Raw genomic sequence first — 23852 nt, forward strand, 5'->3', positions numbered from 1 at the left:
TAGTGTGTTAAAAAAAGAGCTTTCTTTATTGTCCTTATCTCTGAAATCACTAGATGTATTTATGAGATGGTCCTTGCAAGCCTGTGGGATAATGTTAGAGGAGGATATGAAGGTTCGAAAATGGAAGGAGTTGCCAAGAAATGTGGGTTCCAAGTGGGAGCAAGAGTTAATCTATTGATATCAAGCAGCAAATTAAGCTTCAGAATGTTGCCTTGTTACGTGCCTGGAGAAGCATGAGGTAGACCTGTGGAAATTATAGCAGATGAGCAGGAGTAAGAGTAGTGTGGCTGTGTACGCTCCAGGTGGCCCGTCAGCCACCTGTGGAGAGAGGCTGTGGGGGCTCTAAGTGATGAGTGCCATAAGAAGGTCATTAAGGTCTTTGGGAGCAGATGGTGTAAGGCCTAAACTGCAGAAGCAAACTTGAAGGGTGCTGAGGATGGAGCTGGAGAATTGCACACCAGCAGCTTCAAACTGCTAAGGCATGGAAGGGGGAAAGAGTAGTGACCAGAGAGGAAAGGTGGGTCATTAGGGGTATCTGTGTGGAGTTTGGTGTTATTTTCCTAGCTCCTAAACAGGTTTGTCATGTAGTGAAGAGAACGTAGAGGAAAGTGGGAAATTAGAAAGTAGAATGAGTGCTGAGCAGTGGAAAGATCAGATAAATGTCAGAGAGAGGCAGATTAATGAAGTAATAATCCCACCTGGCTGTATCTTTCTGTCTTGTTAATTATACATGTTAATTATTTTCAAACACAACTAGAATGGTTTTCATTTTATGTATGGATATAGTCACCTTGAATTGGAGAAGTTGAAAGGGGAGGCATGAAAGTTTTCTTTAAGAAAAACTAGTTTTCCAAATTTATTAATTATGTTTATTTTGATCAGTCTCAAACACAGAATTTTAATTTAGCATATGTCTGGCACATTTTCATTGCAGGAAATACTTGTGCACATTAGTTTCCAAAACTCCCTACTGAAGGAAGTGTTCTTCAAAAAACCAGACAATGTCATTAAAATGTGAGACTGTAGAAAAATGTAAATAACTAGTCAGTAGTTTATATACCTAAGTAGCTTGTATACTTAGTTGTTGATTAAATAAGCTATCTAATATATTATCTAATTTAAATCACTTGAGTAAAATGCCAGTGGTGTTACACAGGTGGCTGATTTGGCATATTACTAAGAACCTTACCTGCCTAAGGTGGGTTTGAGAGAGAAGTTGCATTTCTTCTTGTGATACTACCCTGTCACCTTTAATTAAAGAAATCAGATGCAAGATTTTTTGTTACTTTGTTTTTGGTTGTTTTTATAGTGTTTTTAGTTAGTTAGTTTGTTTGTTTTTTAATGTGGAGGACTCTTCATTTTTCTGTCCTTGTTCATGTTTCGTCTGATAAGCAAGTGTTCAAACCCAGCATTTAGAACTTCTGACTATAATTCTTGCTGAGGAATTGAATCCTGTATGTAGATTTCACAATTTTGTGCTATACATGTAAGTTACGTTGTGTGGCTAATTGATGAATGGAAAGGATTTGTGTTTTTTGTTTGTTTATTTGTGTTCAAATCAACAGCTTTGATTTGTGTGTCTGATAGAAAACCAGAGTTGCATAAGCTGCTTCAAGGAGATTACGGGTAATGTGGCTGGCATATTAATCCAGAGATCCTGGTTGATGTTGACAGCAATTTCTAGACACTGCCATGTGTTTCCTTAAGAACTTTTGATATGTGATTTTGCTGGGCATGAATAGATATTGTTTGGGGTTTATGTTACTATAACATACACCCCAAACAATATCTATAAGATTTTATAAAAAAAATCTTATTTTGTCTTAAAAAAAAAAAATAAAGAAGCCAGTGCAAATCTATCTGAGCTGTCAAGAACTTGTATATATTAGCTTGTATTCCCAAAAAATGTGAACAAAAGCTATACTGCAGGGAAATATACCTTAGTGCTAATGTGTGGATCATGGTTTGAAGACTTGTTGTCCAACCCCCAAATTTGTGATTTAAGCCCTAAGAAAACCTACCTCTAAATAGGTAGTTATTTGAGTGAGAAAGGCTTGAGTTGTCTATTCAATGTGGCAGATCAGTGTATAATGGTTGCTGCTTCAAGCTGATACAGTTTTCAAGAAATCCTAATAAAAATTCTGTGGTTTAAAATTTTAACACCTCTTCCCTGCGATGTGTTCCTTTTCCTACAACCAATGTATGTAGCATTACAGATTAAAATTAATAGAGTTTTAAGAGATAGGAATGTTTATAAAACTCAAAACCTTTGTTACAATAGTCGTCCAAATAGCTAATTATGAGACAGGTTTTCTCTAAGTATTTCAGTTATATTGACTCATGATAAACCAACTGTTCACTCTCTTAGACATACTTAAATGACTAATTAGCACAGGTTTAAAATTTACTTATTTTTATAATAGAAAATGATGAACTTTTAAACATAAGTATTTCATAGACTCTGTAGAAATAAAAAAAAAACTTTAAAAACAACTTATCTCAGTTTAAAGTGTTTGTTGTTGAATAAAGAAGAAACAAAATGAAAATGGTGTGTGTATCTAACAGCTGGTAGTAAAAGCAAAGAAACATATATGTAATTTATCTGTTAATAGAATAACTGATAAGACAGCTTAGCAATTCTAGTAGCAGATGTGATGGTTTTGTTTTGTAGTTGAAGCCAGAAGACTAAAAAGACTACTTTTAAAAAATTTTAGATTTTCTTACAAACTTTATGTAGTTTCACCGCTTTCACCAGATGAGTAACTGGATACTGCAAGGTAGGAAACAAAGCAAAGTGGAAATGATGCTCCTGCTGCTCTGATCAAGGTCGTTGCTGCTTTGGTGCATCGTCAGTCTGGGCCTGGAGCCTTGCCAGGGACTTCTGCAGCCTTGTCTTGGCTTTCTCTGGAAGTGGTGTATGTGTGGACATATATACCTGTTTAGTTTGGTTTTTATGTCTCTTCCCATGATGTGAGCCTGGGTGTAGCTCACAGCTAGTCTGGGAGGTTGTGGCATGGATTATATTTTTAAAACAGAACTTGGTTTAAGGTGTGTGATGATTCATTGGAAGTGCATGGCAGTCGTTGAGGGGTTTGGTCATCTGATGCTTCTGCACTCGTTGAAATCAGTCAAAGCTTGGGTTGGACGTTGCTGCAGGTTACTTTTTGTGTGAGTGAGCCGGTGCATCATCACAGGACTGGACTTGTATTTGTATCCTGCAGGCTGGGTCTAAGTTGGTTTTCCTGAGTTAGCAGCAAATTTTGCAGGTCATGGCTTGAGCACCCTGACACCTGTTCTCTAAACTGCAAATCACTATTTTTAAAAGCCCCAAACAACTACGTAAATTTTAATTATTTATTATTAAAAACAAATTTAAACCTGAAGATTGTTCACCTGTATGATTATTTGTCCCAGTTATTATATTATCTTGAAAAGGTCTTGGCTGATGTTTTATAATTTCTTTTTTTAATTATTATTTTATTTTTTTTAAGGAGAATGAGTGGTTCAGGTAAGCTGTGCAGTAAGTAACTGAGTATTTGTATTTGTCAAGTTTTGATACAATGTTCAAGTATGTCATTATCTCAGTAAAGTATTTCTCACGCTGGTCCCTCTGAGGTAATGATTATTTTGTGTTTTGTGGAGGAGTTCAGGCAGATCACATAACATGTCTGTGTTCACATTAAGTCTGTGCTACAGCTGGTAATTTCTCTAAATCCTTATCTGTTAGCCTAACTCCACTTCCCCTGAGTTAAAGGCACCCAAACCCAATTTTAAGCTGTACTTTAGCCCTCTGACATACTGTAAGAAATAACATAGCTTTTGGGTTATTATCCTTCTGCAATTTTGTGTCATTCATTATTGAAGAGCTGCAAGGAGATGAACAGATCTCTTGATTCCTGCTCAAATCCACATGTAAGCTGGAAGCTGCGTGTGCTGTGCACCTCTCATGCACTCTGAGATGAAATAGGAGTTATAATAGATATATAGTAGATATAATTTATAATAAAACTAATTTCCAATGTCACTCACTTATTCCATGGCCTTTCTTAGCCATAGTACTAATAGTAATAAAGATTTTGTGAATAAAGTGCCTGTGTTGCACAGGAATGTGTTCACTCATTCTGTTAAATGTGGTTTTTGTTGGCATTCCATGAATTGATCTGTTACCCTCTGGTGCTGCAGCTGTTCCTAAAAAAGGACGTGCCATTCTTCATGTAATAGCTTGCATAATGCTGACAAGGGAGACAGTCATACATTAAAGCAAATGTTATTCATGTGAGTTTATGACACAAAATCATTAGTATTATTTTGTTAAATTATACGTTTTTGAAGAGTGTAAGATTTATTTTCTTTCACTTGAAAAATGAAATGCTCAAGTTGTCTCATTTAAAAAATAAAATTAATTTTCTTTCTTCCCCTCCAAACATACTCTTCTAATATGCTTTTATGTACAAATGTACATACAAGCATATTATGTACTCATGATGAGTTTGGTTGCTTAGGGCTACACTGCATGTGCTCAGTCAGCCTGACTGTGTGCTAACCAATTGGAATGGTACCCCATGAGCAGAGCATGGTCGTGCAATGTGTGACAAAGATCTGACCTGACAGTTTTACAGTTGTGCAGTGCATGGAGGTTTAGAGCAACAACAAGGGGCATGAGGAACTCCACGGTAGAGACCTGTGCTGCTCCTGCTGCCTCTGCAACAAAAATGTGTTAATGCTGTAGTCAAAAAAACCTGAAAAGTGGTTTTCTCCAGCCCTTTTTCTATATCCTGTTTTACTTGAGACTGGCTAGATATGGAGCCATCTGTATTTTTACTTTGTTCAACATACACACTGTCAAACCAACTGTGTTTTAATGAGAGACTAATATTAATTCATTACTGTTGGAAGACATTTCATTTGTCTTTGGTAGGTTATTTTGCATTTCAAATTTGAGATGCTTGCATTTTGTATTGTGATCTAATTCCTTATGCTCTGCTGTAGATTGGCATGGAACATTCTTCTTTCATCACTTAAGCTTTTATTATAACTTGATAGCTTTGTGAATTTGTGATTTCTTCAGGGATGTAGTGAACTTAAATGTGAACTATTTCTGACCTCTTCAGCACAGAGACAAAATACATCACACAAGTGTATGAGAGTTTGTAACTTTACATAATCTTTTTTACATGCATGGTAAAAAAGATTAATGTTTATTTTGAAGGGATGCTGATTAGGTTTTCCTTAGTTTAGTCTTGAAAATTTCTCTGTATTGCTTTCTTTTGCATAACATGTTCTCTGTAAATGCTGCAAAGGAAAAGTCAAAAGTGACTACTGGGAGTTGAGAGCAAATAAAATCTAAGTGTGCCATGAGAAATTAGGTAGCCCAAATAGCAAACAGAAAAGAGGTGTGTGAGTGATTTTAGGGTAGTTTAATGAATGCAGTAATTAGGCTTTTTTGCTTTTAAGCAAAGATATGGTTGCTGCTTTTATTTTCGTAGTGGTTGGAACTCAGATAATCTATTGAATTTCTTATTGCATGTTTTCTGCTTTCGTCCTTCATTGTTTTATTCCAAAAAAATGTCAGGAATTATTACCTAGAGGCTTAAAGTTGTAGCTTCTGGCTTGTTTGTCTGTTTGCTGTGCAATAATGGAACCTCAGCTCAATTTCTTTGTTAATAGCAGAGTTATCTAAGCACTTAGGGTAACCCCCCTCTATTACTAAACAAATACCTTTCTGCCAGCATACAGAAAATTCAATTTTGTGGTTTTCATATACCTGTATTCCTTCACAGCTGAATTTATCTTGCCTGTTGCAGATAACATGGTGGCAAACCCTCATCCTCTTGTAGAAGTAGTCTCATATGATCTTGTGCTCCTCCTTGTTTTGTCTTGCAACATGCTTAGCAGCATAGTCTGTGCAGAATTGCTGGTGTGTTTGAGAACTGTCATATCTGCAGGCAAGCCGTATCTGCTAGAGATATGGAGGCTTGTGGTGGGTGAATTCCACCCCTGACAGCAGCTCCTTTGTCTGCTGTGCATTGCTGCTGCACTCAAAAGCATGCACCCCTCACCTTTGGCTCTGGAAATCAGTTTGCTTGCAAACAGGAGGGGCCGGAGGAGTTGACTGTTAGCAACGGCAAGGGCAGCCCTGAAACGTGGGAAGAAACAGGTGGAGAATTACAAGATGCAGCGAAGTATCTGACAGGGTCAGTGGGCAATAGTAGAAGGAATGTGAGAGACTGGAGAGGAAGGCAGGAGAAAATGCAAATAACAGTTGAGGAGAAGGAATTAGCTGAATTTGGGAGGAAATGGCTCTGAGGAATGCATGTGTATATCTTGAACAATAGCATTCATGGAGAGCATTAGTGTTTTCATCAGCAACAGTGTTAAGGGCAGCAGTTGTAGATGCCAATGAAGTCATGTCCAAGTTCCATTTTAACAGGAGAAAACAATCTCTTCTGTAGAAGGAGCAGCCTCTTCTCTCCAATCAACAGCATATTATTGCTGTTTAAAAACCTTCAAAATGTAGACTTCTAATTTCTACTGATTGAGTCAGAATAAGATGTTTTTTTCACCCTTGATTTACCTGTGTCAGTAGAATAATGAATGGTGGATAAAATAGACGGACTGAAGGTAAAGAGGAGAAAAAAATCATTGCACACTAAGGTTTAAAATAAAATTGAAAAATAAGCCTCCATTGTGAAGACTAGGAATCATAAAACTTACATGAAAACTTCTGTGTTCAGAAACTTGTGTGATGGGTTCATGGGAGCTGAGAAAGAGTAAAATCCCTGTGTTCCTCCAGAACACTGGAGAAGGTTCTCATGAACTTGTTTTTGTGTTTGTTCAGACTTCTGAGATTATGAGTCATATCTTTAAAGCAGCTGTGGGGTATCTTTTCATATCTAGTTTTATAGAGCTGGAAGAACCTTACCTGAAGACCACACAGTGGATTCCAGGAGCTCTTGTTCATTTTAATTTTACACTGTTTTGACAAGGAAAATTTGAATCTAAGAGCTTTTAAGGAGTTATTGCCACTATGGTTTGGCTTCAGTGTTATAGTCTTGTCTCATCATCTCCTTAAAGTGTCTCTCTTTAGTCTGTTGTGGGCTCTTGTTTTTAATGAGCTTGTGTAAGTTTCTGTTCACAGCTGAAATGCTTTTGGAAACAACCATCTGTTAAGAACACTAACTGGCCAGTTGATGAGAAAAATCCTGAGCTATGTTTTGGTTTCTTCAGAGATCGATTTAAATGCAAAGTCTCAAATTAACTCCATCTTGTTATCATCTGGGTAGTTTACTTTTTTTTACCACCTAGTTGTAACATGACTGGTGACATCATAAACATCATATAACCAAGTCTACCACCTCAAAGCAGCATGTGCTTGTGCAGCAAACATGGGGCTTGTATGTTGGAAATCTGCCACAAATGAGGTCTAGGGGGATCTTTAGGCTAATCTCATTCTTTTCTGTTTATGAGCACAGATTTGATTATTTTACAGACGGGGTGTTACTGGTCACCATCCTAATTAATTGGAAATGCTGGAGCATTTCTCTTTTCTGTCATGGATGTAGAGTCAAAAGCAGAGTGTGTGTCTCAAAGTACCCACATTAATAATGTTGCTTTATTTCTCAAGAGCATGTCATTCCCTGTGGATATATTGAACAATTACAGTCATGAGAACTTGGAGAACTCAGCAGAGAACTACCTCTTTGACCTTCGGTGGAGGAATCCAAACACTCCTGAATTCTTTTCTCTGCCAGACCACCGCAAGGTAAAAACCAGCAAATACTGTAGTACTGGTGTTCTTAATATCCTTATAGATCTAAAATTTAAGATATCTAGTCCTCTTGAATTTCAGAAGTATTTTATCAAAGCTTTCATATTTTCCAAATTCAAATTTTTTTCACTCTGTAACTGGGTTTACATCTGGATTTCAGTTATTGTGTGCTGCTTCTAGGCAATGGATCTGTATATAAAGAGCAATTTTAAAAAACCTAAAAAAACCCAACCTGACTATAACCTTAAATTTTCAACTGATGAATCAAACTTCATGCACTCTCAAAAACCTGTCATCACTAAGGGGTTCATGATTTACTTAAGCTAACTGGCTCTTTTTTATCTCAGTCCTTCAGTGTTCTTTATGTTTGGGTTCAAGTTTTGATTAATAACTTCACTAATCTCAAAAGGTGGTTCTTTTTTCTTTGTCTGAAATATCCTGCACTGTTACTAACCTCTAGTAGAGAAGAGCTGTGACACTTTTAGGTTTTAAACACTTATCCTTTGTGATGAGTTGGTCAGTGTTGGTTCTGTCCAGACAAATGCTTTTATTAGAAATAGTACCAATAAAACCAGCAGTGTGTATAGTTTTAATGTAAAGTAAGTGAGCTGAGAGGATTTTCTGTGGGATCTAAAGGTCAGTGCCACCGATTCCTTGGCAGAATCAGAGTCTTGACTACTTTCCTACATTTATGCAAGTGCTGTATGCCTAAATAATTGCTTCTATTAATGTCCTCATTTGTGGCAATGGCATGTCATAATCTTGTTAAATTTGTTAAGCAAGTCTATCTACCACACCATTAATGTCTGCCAAGTTTTGTATACATTAATTTAGTAATAGAAGCATGTGAATTTAAATATCAAAATGCATTTCCACAGAGTTACGTGATTCCTTAAAAGAAGATTTATTGACCCTTCCCATATTCTTATCTGAGGAGGAATATCAAGTAGGCAACTTCAGAATTTCTAACATGGGTGTAACTTCAGGGAACAAAACCCTTTTGAATTTGCCTTCCCACTGTAGCACATTAGAACTTGTTAACAAACACAGTTTTGCTGTGCCAGCTTGTTTCAGTGCCTGACTGACTGCCTCATTCTTCTGTTGGCTTTGACAGCTTGCACAGTTGGGACTGTTGAAGGGAACTTAATGCTGGCTCCTTGCACACCTTACTTCAGTTGTGCACACAAATGCAAACTGTCAGCAGAAAAGAGCTGTACAAATTACTGTAGCTAAATCTGCCACAGCTTGAGAGTCAGAGCTCTTTAAATGCAGTGCAGTTTGTCTTTAGGAAGATGTGGAAGATGTGTCTAAAGAAAGGACTTAAAGAAAGGCTTGTCTTTTACAGCTAGCTGTTAAGAACTTAATTTTTAATATTCCTCTTTTTTACCTTGATAAACTCTCTGTATTTTACTACTGTTATTTTAGCAAAAGTCTACTGAATTATTGTACATTCTTCTTGCAGGTTCCTATTACCTTGACATCTGTGGGCTTTGTTCCTCTTTATGGTAAAGAGCAGACAAACAAAGTTCTTGCACTGTTTCCACCATGGGACCGATTCACAGGTTTAATTTTAAGTTTATCTCTGTGTTGCCTTTTTTTATTTTTGTGGAAAATGTGTGTAACCAGGCCCTTGCTCATTTCATGCTACTGTAGCCCATAACTTTTCCATTGTACATTTATTGTTCCCTGTCTTTTTGTTCACATACTATTATTTTTTGTTGTATAGTTATATACACAAGTGCTAGAACTTCACACACGAATCAGATCAGAACTGGACCCATTGAATTCAAAAGATATGTAGCAAAATAATTTGGTGCTTGTCTGGACCATAGTACAACATGTATCTCTTGGTCTCTTTATGTATGCTTCACCTCTCCAAAAGGTATTTATTGAACGTTCTTAGAATCCATCAATTTGCACATGAATTTAAATGCTCTTTTTTAATAGTGATTGATCAGAGTTGTGTGTAAATTTGCCTTTAGCTTGAAGTCCTAGCATAGCTCTGGCTGAGATGATGGGTTTTGTGATTTTCTCCTCCCATTCTTCCTCCTTTCTTCCTCCTCTTCCAGCTCTCTACATTTCCTTCTTCCATTTAATGCCATGTTTATGATTGCCTAGTATGCCACAAATGCCTATATATCATACTCTTCCTAACTGCTGCTCAAATGGCAGCCTTTTACATTCATCTAACTCCCTAAAACTTGCACAGTTTCAATATTAATATCTATTAGCCACCCACTAGTAAAATACATGTACGAGTGAGACTTACTTTGACAAGCAGTTTTTAGTGAAAGATGTTTGAGCACAGTGTTGAAGGGTAGTGCTTTTGTCTGAAAAATGGTTCCTGTATACCATATCACAAAAAAAACCCCAAACAAACAAACAACCCCTCCCCCTCTAGTGTTTATTAGACTCAGTTATCAAGAAAGGTTTCGGACCAGGGAGCATTTATATGGGTGAGGTGTACAGTGCCCCATTGGTTGTGCTAGGGTAATAGGAGCTACATTAATATAGTGCCATCTAGAAGATGCCTGATGTGATTACTACATTGTTATTCCTGGGTATTTAGCAACTTTAATGAATATGTTTCTTTTGGAATAGCAAGAATCACTAACTTTGTATTTCCCTTGTTTCTTTCAAGCTGTAGCCCTGTATCTTGCTGACCAGTGGTGGTCAATTGATGACATTGTGAGAACATCTGTCCCTGATAGACAGGGGCTTCATCAGGTAAAGCGCTCCAACATTCACCTAGCAATAAATCCTATACTGCAAGATAATGGTAAATAGATAGTGTGCAAGATATTACATGTTTTAATTTAATTTGGAAATGACAGGACTGTTGCAAGGGAATAGAGGAATAGATACAAGGGGGAAAGGAACCTCAATGTGAAGATAGTCTTGAGCAAAAATGACCTTTGTAGAGCAGCTTCAGATGTAGACAACTTAGATGTTAGCTGTGTTACCATTTCTTTTCTTTATTCTTTAGAATATTGTGATCTGGTTGTGTTGAAGCATCTTGGTAGAATAGTGCATTGTACCATAGCAGTACTTATTGATCTTATCAGGAGACTAGTAAACTAAAAATGCTGTCAGGAATGTGTTGACAGAAGCAAGTTGGAGCTGGTGGCTTGCAGTGGCAACACGTGAAGTTTGGAACAGTAAGTTGCCTGGTATCTGCTTTATTGCCCATCATTGACCTTTGTTACCATTGTTTAACCCTGTGTAGCATGGAGTTTTCTAAAACTGGAAATTCCAGCAGTGTAATTTTTATCTGCTCATGGAATCTAGGCATTTGTCTTTGATTTTTGTGATTTTTAAAGTTTTCTCTTGAGAGTTTGGCATGTAGCCTGGCTTTCCACATAATTCTTAATGGTAGGAGAATCAGGAAAGCCGAGTCTTTTACAAGGGAGGTAGCTGAGACTAAACATTGGAATAGATCATGGTTCCTCCTTCCTTCACAATAAGTAGAATAGTGGTGAACTCATATTTCATATATAAAAGGAACCCTGTAGGATAGATAAAAGAATATTTAATTCCTTTAATTAATCCTTTAATAAAAAGGATATTTAATTCCACAGAAACTGTTGTAACAAGTTTTTTCACGGCATCGTGTCCTCTGCTTGCCACTCTATCAGGAGTGATTGAGTGTGCCAAGTCCTGCCACACTGAGGCTCATCATTTCTCCTTTGTAAGACTTCAGTTACCTGCTAACCTGGGAATTCTGAAGCTGGTGTACTGTTGTTGTGCTTGTTGAATGTTTAAGTGCAAGTATAGGTTTGAGTTAGATCATAATATTCTCACTCCACTGCCCTTCTCACAGATTTTACACATTGGATTGGGAGTGACATTGAAGACATGACATATCCTCTGTGGTTGTGATTTGTATTTAACCTATAACTTGAAGTTAACCTATAACTTCTGAGCATCTTCTGCCTAATAACAAATCTCAGAGAGTCATCCTGCTTTAACACTTACAGCCTTCCCTTGAAATCTGTCTGCAGCTGTGTTAAATAAGGTCTCTCATGTATGGGTATTAACTAATCTGACCAATCTTCTGAAATGTTTCTTTTTGTGTGCCTATAGGTGAAGTCTGTTGGAGAGAGAGTTGTTCTCTATGTTCTAAATCGAATTATCTATCGAACCCAAGAAATGGAAGGAGATGAGATCCCATTTCTCTGTCATGGTAGCAGCCATTATGCTAAGATCATGTGGAAAAAGGGAGAAGCTATTGGGTTCTATTCTGTTAAACCTAAAGGTAGAACATTTGAGGGTTGTGGGATAAGTAAAGGGGAGGAGATAGTTTGTTTGAAGAATATTGTATTAGTAGGCTTTATAAGCCTTTCAGGCCTAATTGAATTGGTGTTTTCCTGCACTCATAAGAGATCAGATGGCTGTTAAAATCTCTAGCTGAAATAATTACATGCTTTAGCAGTATAAGCTCTTCATAATTACAAATTCTATTTAGAACTAAGAAACTTGATATACCCGACAGCATTTTTTCTTCTCTAGCATGATTGTTTACACTTGGATTGAATTTGAGTTAGCAAAATGGAAGGCTTGAGTTAGCAAAAATGGAAGGCTTTTCTTTCAAAATATTTTCAAAATTTTGCCCATGTTTGAGTGTGTGTTGTATTCTCCAAATGAGTAGCCTATGTATGTGGAAAAGACCACTCTGTAAACAGATGTTTTAAGGAGTGGTGGAGCTCTTCAAGCATCCAAGAGGGTACCCAAGTAATATAACCTCTCTGCTCAAGTTTCTCTTGCTTGAAAAATGAAAATAATAATAGACTCACAGAATGTTTTTGGTAGGAATGGACCATTAAACACCATCTGGTTCCAACCCCCCCTGCCATGGGCAGAGACACCTTCCACTAGACCAGGACTCCATCCTGGAGCCTGGCATGAACATGGGGTGAGGCATCACAACTTCACAGTTTGAACACAGTTTGAACATCCCCTTTCAGGGATGGGGCATTCATACCATCTTTGAGCAACCTGTCCCAGAGCCTCACCACCCTTGCAGTGAGATGTTTCTTCCTACTACTCAATCTAAATCTACCCTCCTGTGGCTTAAGACCCTTTATCCTATCACTACATGACCTTTCAAAAAGGCCTTCTGCAGCTCTCTTGTAGGCTCCTTTCATGTGCTGAAAGGCCACCATTAGGTCACCCCAGAGTCTTCTCCAGGCTGAACAGCCCCAGCTGTCCTTATATGAGTAGTGCTCCAGCCCTCTGATTGTTTTCATGGCCCAAAAATAAGTATGTTCATGGGTCCTAAAAAATACAAGGTTGCAAAGACTCTCTAAAGGGTTGTATAGACAATTTTGTTTCTCATTGGCCTTGTTAGAGAAGAGGGCAACTCTTTGCCATTGTTCACAGGTTCACTGAAGGGCCTGAAAACAGATTGGCTATTAATGGACTGTTTTAATGCCATGATAATGCCATCCTTTTCTCACTGCTGAGTTCATAGCTACCCTTGGAATCTTTTGATACTGAAGTACCTGTGTGTTGTCGCCATCTGTTCCATGTTTGTTTAATTTAGGATAATATATTGTTTGCGGGAGAATTTCAGTGTAAAATGTCCTAGAATTATTTTGTGTCTTCATTTGAAAAATTGGAATCACTGTTTCACTCTTTAAGCAAGAACTGAATTACTTTTCAAATTTGTACTGAGAAGTCATGTAATCAGCATAAAAGTATAGTTAAATAACTTTTTCTCCTATTCCCTCCTCCATTTTTCAGCTCCATTTTTGCTAGTTTTCATATAGAATTCTATAGTGAGATTTCAAAGTGAGCCTTTCCTCTCTGTCTTGTCTATTCCTTTCTGGTGCTACAGACTTTTGCTGTTACATTATTGTATTGATGTATCTAGGAAACCTTATGAAGCTTGTTCAAAAAAGTTAATAAGTGACTATTAGAAATTACTTATTTTTAATAGTTATAAATTATTTTTATAACTTTATTTACTTGTACTTACTATTATATAGTTTAGAATTTTTATTATTTATAAAAGTCTTTAGTTAAATATGCTTAAATCCGTGCTGCAGCCTGTCAGTCAGCATGCAGTTATGTCATCCATACTGATGGATATTTTTCTCTCTGATTATTTCAGGAAGTGTTTATGCCCCTCTTCCTCATCAGAAGTATAAGTTGCCAGTGTTAGACACAATGTTTGTTAGAAAGAAACATCGTGGGAAAGACTCTGGGTTAATCATATTGGAAGACTTTGTGAATTCCTTTACTGAAGCGTCTCTTGGCCTACGATATCCACTGTCATCTTTCATATATACAGGCAAGCTGTCTAATTTTTTCTTCTGATCTTATTTGTGATTTCATGTCCAAATGAGTATTGTCATTCAACCTCTATATTTGTGGCCTTATCCTCAGGTTCTTCATTTAATTTTCTGCACTTTGGTGGAGGCTAAAAATCCTGATTTGTGTAAGATGAAGTGGTTTCTGATTCAATTTTTTTATCCTCTATGTAAACGTGAATTATTTGAACTCTGTTGGCTTTCTGCTGCTGTGAAGTTTACCACTGTCCTGTTTCCCCCATCAAGCCTGTGGCATGGGCAGAGGTGTTTTTTCTCTGTGGGATCTAATGTCTATCTGCCTTGTATCACCATTTTCTTGCTCGCACCTAAACCTCACGAGGTTGTTTAATTCATGTGTTCTCTGAACTTCTGGTGAAGAGGACATACTAGGCTCTGCTTTCACTTGTGTATCAGAAGGGACAGTTCTAAAACAAGGAAAACACATATGGTTCTTCCATTAGCAACCTAAGAGAACTATGTCATGCAGGAAATTACATGGAAAGTATGGTCCTGGGACTGTATTCAGACAAGAGGCACATTTCTTTTGCCCTGTTTCTCAAGGCATGCTCCTTCTTAGGCCATTTGCCAGTATTCCTTCTATGAACATTTTTGTCTCGCCTTCTTAACCAGTAGAAATATTCTGCTGTTTGAAGCACCACAGTCTGTCACTGGATCTGATAAGACCTAGTTGTTAGGCTTCAATGAGAAAAATTACTTGAGCAGAATTTAATGACTAATTCATTTTTGTAGTCAAGAAATGACACAGTGAGGGTCTTGTGCTCTGAAATTGTGTATCAGTATTGAACCCGGTGAAAAATGGTAGCTTTTTCTAGCAAAACCAAAGAATAGTGTCAAAGCATGCATGCCTCTTCCCTTGTATGTTTGATACAGGTATAGAGAGAAAGAGATGGAAGGACAGCAGTGCAGAAAATGTTCTGGAAGTGAACAGTGATTAACCACTCAATGCTAACATATTAACACTCCCAGGGAGTGCTTGTCACAGATGCCTAGAGAGTGTGAGGAGACAAAACTCACTTGATTACATCCTCTGCTTAAGAACCCTTCTGTCCTGAGTTTGGTTTTGTAGTTGGCAGGAACAGTAACTAGTGAGGTTTCAAAAATCTCAAGTGGGTACTAGGAAAAGAAGAAAATCCCATTCATCTTTGTTTGCAGATTAAGATAATAATGGAAAGTATTTAAACTTATATTCAGAAAGGGTTAATTAGGAGAGATGTGTAGGGTAAAGCAGAGTTTATTTCAGACTTGACTGTTTTGTTAAACAGTTCTTTCTATTGTTGTTTGTGTATGATGGTAGATTGCAAAATAATTTTCTTTCAGATGAACTTTAAATCTGAGATATAGCTGAGTATATGGTAGCTATAATACAGTGTTTTTTCTTGTGTTTGCTCAGCTTGTAAGCAGTACCTTGAGAAGTACCCTGAGGATAAAAACCTTCTGTGGCAAGTGGACGGACCAGGAAAGTGGTTCCAGAGAAAGTCTATTATGTCTATAGTGCAAAAGGAACGTCTCAGAATTGCAGGTATGGATGCTTTGTTTTGTTGTTTTCTGACACTATGTGAAAGTTGAACAAATACTTTACAAGAGTGATTTCTGTGAACACTGTGTAGAAACTAGCAGAAAGATTTCTATTTGTCCTGAGACCGTTGAGATCATATTTGGAATGGTGTCGTATTTTAACCCCAGCTGGCAGCTAAGTACCATGCAGGTGCTTCTTCACCCTCTCCTCCCCCAGTAGGATGGGAAGGAGAGTCTGGGAAAAAAAAAGTAAAACCTCTGGGTTGAGATAAGAACAGATTAAGAATTTAAATAAGATAAAATATAATAATGGAAAGGGAGACAAAACCAGATAAATAAAACTGAAGAGAGAAAAGTGCTGCACAGGGCAGTTGCTCACTACCTGCTGACAGATGCTGAGGCAATCGCCCAGCAGCCCTTTCTAGCCAAGTGTCCCCTGTTTATGTACTGACCATGATGTTCTGTGGTGTGGAATATCCCTGTGGCCACTTCAGGTCAGCTGTTCTAGCTATGGTCCCTCCCATCTTCTTGTGCACTTGTTCACTGGCAAAGCATGGGAAACCGAAAAGTCCTTCAGAAAGGTTAAACACCACTCAGCAGCAATGAAAACAGTGTGGCATCATTATTCTTGTACTGAATTCACAATGCAGCACTGTGTCAGCTACTAGGAACAGTAATAATTCTATCCATTCTGAAAGTGGGATGATATCCACTCCTTATTTGCTGTATCTTTTATGTCATACCCAGGTTCTGTTCTTTGCAGTTTCCAGTTACTCTGATGCTGTTAGCTTTCCTGTCTTCTGATATATACACATGCATCATGCACGTGTATCATTGCCTATGGGCCATTCCTCTAAAATGAGTTCCTTTAGTCCGTGACTTTGAGTTCTATCTGTTGTAACAGTCTTCCAGGGCAGAAAAGATTTTGCATCAAGTTGAATTGTTGCATGCTGGAGCCAGTTCTGCTTCTGTCACCACTGCACTTGTTTGCCTTTGCAAAATTAATTCTTCATTGGTCTGGGTGATTTTTACTGTAATACCCTTGATATGGTAATTGAGTGGGAATCAGGTTCTGATCCCCAAATTCAGAATGGTGAAAACAGGTGCTGTGAGGTACCCAGTTAAGTGATAGGCATATAACCATGAAAGAGTATAAAGTGTTATATGGCAATTAGCATCATGCAATTTAATTTATTGGCTACTCACACCCAAAATCAAATCCCCATAAGGAATGCAAGGGACTTCCCCATCTTCCTGTATTGCCTGCTAAGTGGAGCCAAGTGCTTGAGCAAACTCAGTTCCACAAATTGTTTTGTCTTTTCCTGAAGCAGGAATAACCCAGACTGTTTCCCTCAGCACACCACAGGAAATTTATCTCTTTCTACGATGTGTAAAAGTTTGGACTGTGATGTGTCAGACTGACTGTCAGATTCCCTAGTGTTTACTTAACAGGTGGCTTCTGCTAAATGTGTGCCCCAATGTTTGAAGGTCCTGCCACCCACTGTTCCAGGATAAATGGATTATTGTATCATTTCATTTTTCTGGAGGGTGGTACATGACAGAGAATGTGATATTCCCAGTCAATGCCATGGTCTTTGGCCCAGTTGTCTATGATGTTGTTTAGAAAATTAGTTGCACTACCTCATTCTGGAATTTCTGTCATCTTCTTAAGGTTTCCTTCGTAAGGCCCACTGTTCCTGGTGGTGGCATGGGGTTCAGGCTATGTTTTCTCCTCTCTGTGTTGCTTCCACCATTGTAAGGACATGACATTTTCCCCTGGAGTTTGGAGGGAGTGTGATATAATCTATGTACCCAGTCTCCCCATATTTCTATTTCAGTTGTCTTTCTCCATACTAGAGAGGTTTTAACCACTTGGCTTCTTTAATTGCATGTTTCACATTTATGAATAATCTGTGCAATTGTGTCCATGGTCGAGTCCACCCCTGGATCATGTGTCCACCTATAATTTGCATCTCATCCTTGACTATCTGAGGTGTCATAGGTGTGCACCAAGCTAGAAATAATTTTCCCTTTTATTGACAATTCTGATCCACCTGAGTCGCTTCAATCTTAGCAGTCTGATGCACTTTCTGGTTGTTCAGATGTTCCTCTGTGGCCCATTTCTTGGGTACATCAGTCTCTACATGAGGTACTTTCACAACCAAGTTCTCCACCTAGACAGAATTATCTTGTCACAATGTGGCAGCTCAGATGGCTTTACCTTTTTGCTGCCATCACTGCAACCACCCCACAGGGCATTTGCCACTACACAAGTCAGTATAGAACTAAAATATTGGTCATTTTTCTTATTCAGCAATGTCTAAAGCCAGCTGGATGGCCTTCACCTCTGCAAACTCACTTGATTCACCTTCTCCTTCAGCAATTTGTTGTAGGAGACTCGATCTCTGATCCTTTCCTACAATGTGGCAGAACAATCAGTAAATAAGGCATATTTCTTCTCATTTTCTGGTAATTTATTACACAGTGAGTCCTCTTCAGTATGGGCCACCTCCTCTAGTAATATTCAAAAATCTTTTCAGGCCAGTCCTTGATCACTTTCAAGATTCCTGGACAATCTAGTTGGTGCAGTATTTCTGCTGGTGCACTGTTGTGGTAGTGACTGGCACCTGTTATTCTTCAAGAGCCCCACAACAGAAGGGTCCTCTGAGAGAAAAAGCCAGGCAGACAGATACTTAATTTCCCCTGTCTACAAGGCAGCTGTAGTGAAAGCCCAATGCTACCCGTTTGGGTCCGTGAAATGTCCTCTTTTGAAATGGTCTGTGCCAAAGGTGCACAGAGTCTCTGGGCCAGTCATAGTGACATGCTTTTGCCAGTCAGGCTAGTTTCAGCCTCCATTATAGTCAGCTGTTGGGGCCTCCCTGTCACTCTAGAACTACATTGGGTTATTGCCCTCTGTAGCAGGATGGCATTATGGCACACTGTGCACTAATGTCTATTAGACCATTATACTCATGTGGGTTTGACATTCTAGGCTACTGAATGATCATCATCTCCCACTGAAAGGAGAGTCCTCTAGTCCTCTATTCTATGTCCTCTAGTACTGGACATAGAATTCTCCACCCACTTTTTGTGAACAAGGATTAGAATTCTTTACCATAGAGTCAGGGTAAGATTAGCCATTCCTTTCTGTCTGGGAAGTTGCGTGCTAGAGACTGGAGCAACAATTTTCCTGGAGGAATCCACATTTGTGATTTTTTCTTACAGTTCATGCCTCTAGGGTGGAGGTGAATTTCCCATATAATTTTTTCATATCCTTTCTGTGGTCCCACAGGATTTTAAAAGCCATGGTGTGTACCCTTTATCCTCTTTTTTGAGCAAAAGAATGCTCTCTTAATAGCTGAGATACTTGTCTGTACAGGTGGGGAGTAGAACCTGTCTTTTTGTTGCTGTAACTCCTGGACTTGTTTTTCATACCTTTTGAACAGATTTTTTCACAACTGAGAGGCAAGACCATAGCTAGGAAGAGAGACTTTCTTTGTATTCCCAGAATTAGCAAACCACTTAATCCACTGCAGATATTCCTTCATGTCTCTAGGTCATGAACACCAGTGAATTGAGATGATGGTGTGCTACATATACAAATATCTGCCATGTGGGTTATGTGCATTGGGCTTTGTCTAAATCTGTGTGTGACTGCACATTCTTTGGCTCATAACAAATCATCTCTAGCACAGCTAGCTCCCTCAGGTACTAGACATCTCTCTGTCCATGGTGTCCACTTGCCTGGCTGAGATGGAATGTCTTCCTTGAAGGCCTTTCCTTCACACTCGACAAGCAACTAAGTGCCACATATCTGCTTGTTCCCCCTTTGGTGGGGTGGGGAGGAAAATCTGAAAAAAATGCAAAACCACTGTTTTGAGACAAGAACAGTTTAATAATTGAAATAAAATTAAACAGAAACATAATGTAACAATCATAATGAGAAGGGAGACAACAAAACGAGAAAAATGAAACGTGCGAGAGAGAACTGATACACAACACAGTTGCAGTGATTAGCGCCTCCCAGTTTATGTACTGGGATTAACAATGTGGTATGGAATATTTCTTTGGTCAGTTGTCCTGGCTGTGTTTTGTTTCCAGCTTCTTGTGCAACTGCTCACTCAGCATAAGAAAGTGAAAAGTCCTTGAATTAGAGTAACCCTTATTTAGCACAACTAAAACATCAATGTGTTATCATACTCTAAATTCCAGACAGAGCACTGTATGAGCTATTAGGAAGAAAAGTAACTCTATCCCATGATAGAAAAAGTAACTCTATCCACGTACAATGTCTATGTACAAAGCAGGACAAAGAGTTGTTATATAAAGGTACTAATTTTCTCTTGTGCTGTTTACTCTTTAAAATCTTCACAGCAGAGACCTCAAAGAAGGAAAATAAGAGTTTGCAAGCAGAGGACAATTTTTGTCAGTCTGCAGTATCTGAAACAGGTGGACCCAGGACTGAGGTAGAAACACAACTAAGTGTAGGTACACAGTCTGTTACCTCTCTTTTTTAGTGTATTGTTACTGGAAAAACAGTTATGAGAAATTATTTTTGCTTACATTTGCTTATTTGTTACTTTCTGTGTGGATGTAAGGCTTCCCAGTGATGTAATGCTAATGTCTAAGATAGGTTGGTGGTTTTTTGTTTTGGATTTGTTTTGTTTGTTTTTTTGCTTTGTTTGGTTTTGGTTGGGTTCTTGCTTTTGGCTTTTTTGTTGGTGTTTTTGTGGACTCTCAGATATTAACGTTTAAACTTTAGATTTGGAATTTAATTCAAGTTTTCCCAGTTGAGAAATTAGTATTTCCCAAAGCAAAATTAACAGGAAAAATAGTGGTTTTAAATCTCTCAATGACAGGAAGCAATAACTCTTAGTTGTCCTTCATTTGTAACAGTGTCTCTAGCCTCATCTCTGTGTTTTAGATAGATTCTAGTTACGATCATATCAGCAAAATTATCTAAAAACTTACATGTTTTGGTTGTAGAGCTATATGGATATACCCAGAGAAAATAGAAGAGTGACAGTAGTTCTTTTGTTTTTTGTTGCTGTGAGTTAAGAAGTCAAGCCCTGCCTCTTGCCCTTTTCCAGAGGAAAAGACAGTAGATACCAAAGTGCTCCGGCTCCTCATAGCTTGGTAAAACTGCTGGCAGCTCTAAAATTGGCATCTGCAGTATCTATAAGCAGTTCTGCAAGAGTTTGAAAATTGTTGGACCACCTAAGAAAGTAAAATACCCCACCTTCCCCCAAGCCATGAAAAAACCATCTCCCAGCTTTAATTTTCACCTTTCCATTAGTGCTCCTCATTTTGTGCATTTGATTCTAGAAGAATTTGTTGTTAGTTTACAAATTTTAATGTATTTAGTACTCACTTGACACTACTTGTCTTGGTTTGAAAAGACAGGTGTCTGCTAAGGAAGGCAGGGGCCTCCCTTGAACTGGAAACTGTAAACCCCCTCCCTCTCAGCTGCTATAAATTTGAAATTAAGGGGCTCTCAGGCAAAGATATGGGAGCAGGAATAACAGTTCTCTATTGGTTTGTGGAAGAGATAAACTGCCCACTTAACAGAAGATAACTGCCACACCTCTAACTGATGGCAAATAGAATACACATTGTTTTGCAATCTAGGACACTACTTCAAATAGCGGAATGTAGACATGGACACTTTTTGCCAGCCTTTTTCCACAGTATTGGAAGTGAGACTGGAAAAGTGGACCAGGATGCTGGTAATTGCTGTTCCAGATTATTACTAGCAGCTAAGAAAAAACAATGTACATAATTTTATTTTAATATGTCCAGCTTGTACTCACTTTACTGTATCAAGTGGTGAATCCTCAGCTAACTTGCAGAAAAAAATTGAGGTATTTAAGGGATGGTGTGGAGAAACAGGATACAAAAAAAGCTCTTGGGAGAGGGAGCTAAGCAGCCTCCCTCTGAGGGAGTGCTGACTGTGCATGTAAGCTGCATTACTGATGAATCACCAAGTTCTAGCTTTTCTTATTTTCTACATGGTTTGCCATATTCTGTTGGGTGTCATGATAAAAATAAAGTATAGAATAGCATAAAAGTATCAAAATAAGACTTTGCAAATAAATTTAGCCAACCACTGCAGTGTAGTCCCTTGGGTATATACAGAAAGGGGAAACAAACAGAAAGAGACTCCTATAATTGGATTGTGTGGACACTTATAATAAGTAGAACTGTTAGGAAAAAATCTTGGTAGTATTGTTGACAGGTCACTTTGAAATCTTATCTTTTACACTGAGGCCAGAAGTAAAACACAGAAAAACTAGTCATCCATGACATAAAGATAACTTGTAAAAAAGATAAAATTTGCTGAGATGAGACAGAAGACTTAGCTACAAATTAAGAATTATTTTAGCAGCTGTTTTATAGAATCATTACTATGAGTGCTTAAGAAAGGTGCAACCATAGGTAGGATGATGAAGGTATTTTAATAAATTCAGAAAATTTTAGAATAACATTAGCTTTGCTTTTGTTCCACAGGGTGACTCTCAAAAAGGTAAAGAATCAACAGATGTTCATGCAAGCACATCTGAAGGTAAAAACTTTGATTATCAATATTGCAATTACTCTAGATGGATAGCGTTACAGGCTATTTCACAGCTTTTCATTTTACTTCATTCATCTGTAAAATGGATATAAAAACATGCTTTCCTCCAAGGTGCTGAGATTCAGCTCCTATACCTTTTAGAGGAATTCAGATAAAATTATGAGTCTTGGTAAAGATACTATTCAGATAAAAAGTACCACAACGAAATGCTGGTTTAGTGGCACTCAGTTTCTTTCATGAACTATTTTGGGTGGGGAGGTCATATGTAGATCTTAGAATTTGTTCGCTTGAATTTTTTTTGTGTTGTTCTCCTAAGACCCTAATGCAACTCATGCTTCCATCTGGCCTCGAAGCAGTCAGTTAAACCGTCAGAAGCTAAGTAAATATAGACAGGAACGTGAACTTCAAACTTCCCAACAAGATGAGGAAAATGCTCTTCAAATGTCCAAAAGCAGGTACCAGGAGCCCATTTTTACTGATTTCTTATTTTGTTGCTTGGGCAGCCATGAACTACATTAGTGTCACAGGATGTGCAACTGGTATTTCTTCTCCTTTCTCCCTACTTTACTTGCTTGATTTTAAGATTACTAAAAGTAAAGTCTAATGCAAGATGGGAAGTGAGAAAAGTGAGACATCATTTAAAGAGTGATTGCATCAAAATGTAGTACCCGTGAAAGCTCAGTAGATACTAGAAATAATAGGAAAAGAGTGAAGGCTGGGAGTGTCCTTTTGTAACTGAATCTGTACAATAGTAAAAATATTTGTATTCGCAGCACAGTTTTTTGAGATAATATATCTGGACTTACATCCATAATACTCTGTGTGGTCTTTGAGGAAGTATCCCTTCCCCAGTTCTTGTTACAGTCTTGTTTCTTCTTTATTGCAGTAAAATATGGTCTGACTGTTCAGCTGAGGAGCTGGTTACTGCTTGTCAGCTAATAACAAGTATTGTAGGGGGCCATGTCTTCAAAGGAAAGCCCTTTGCTCAGACAATATTTTAAACCATCATATCTGATCTAACATCCTGAAAAGAATCCAAAACCATTTTCAGTTTAAATGATGTTAGCCTGTGTAACAATCATCAGATGTGGATGTGAAGAGTAGTGTAACTTGTGTGCCATAACAGTTCTTACAGAACAGGGCTTGGAGTAATAATTTGTACTGGCTTTCCATTCAGAATATCTATTTTAGGTAAATAAGTAGGCCCTTCCTCCCTCATAGACACACTGTGCGCACCCCACCCTGCTCCATGTCTATGTCTTCCTCTCATTCTCTTCCAAAGAAATCCGCTTCAACCCCTTAAAGCCTCTTCAGACCAACTGAGGATAACTTGATTATCTTATAGGAAATCACTCAAACTTGTGACAAGAGGCTTCTTTAAACAGAATTTGTTGTGGGGGTTTTCTTTGTGCAGCTGAGGCCTTGCACTAGGAAGTGCCTAATTTTTGTTTAAATTGCTCTGTGAAATTACAGCTACTGTATTGCTGTGTTGCACTGTGAGTGCACTGCCCTAAGCTGGTTCAAATAGGTCAAGCAACACATTTGATGCTGCCACAGCTTAAGAAATGCTGTTACTACTAATAATTGGCTAATTTGTGTGTGAGAGGACTAACCTGATATGATTGGTTAGTAAACTAACCTAATTTGAATGTCACATTTTGGG

The 23852-nt window shown here is 38.1% G+C and overlaps 1 protein-coding gene across 5 annotated transcripts in view; it reads left to right on the forward strand.

Moving 5' to 3' along the window:
* Positions 1–23852, forward strand: part of FAM169A (family with sequence similarity 169 member A) — a 36052-nt gene that overhangs the window by 7030 nt on the left and 5170 nt on the right. For 2 of the 5 annotated variants that reach the window (XM_074533368.1, XM_014268003.3), the window contains exons 2-10: positions 7625–7762; positions 9231–9330; positions 10410–10495; positions 11852–12023; positions 13881–14060; positions 15491–15619; positions 19993–20099; positions 22123–22177; positions 22506–22644. In XM_074533368.1, coding sequence (XP_074389469.1) covers positions 7625–7762; positions 9231–9330; positions 10410–10495; positions 11852–12023; positions 13881–14060; positions 15491–15619; positions 19993–20099; positions 22123–22177; positions 22506–22644 — 1106 coding nt within the window. Of the gene's footprint in view, positions 1–7624; positions 7763–9230; positions 9331–10409; positions 10496–11851; positions 12024–13880; positions 14061–15490; positions 15620–19989; positions 20100–22122; positions 22178–22505; positions 22645–23852 lie in introns of all 5 variants that reach the window. The other 3 variants (XM_014268004.3, XM_005488299.4, XM_074533369.1) reach the window with 2 other exon arrangements.

This window comes from Zonotrichia albicollis, chromosome Z (genome assembly GCF_047830755.1).
Source record: "Zonotrichia albicollis isolate bZonAlb1 chromosome Z, bZonAlb1.hap1, whole genome shotgun sequence".
Lineage (NCBI taxonomy): Eukaryota > Metazoa > Chordata > Aves > Passeriformes > Passerellidae > Zonotrichia > Zonotrichia albicollis.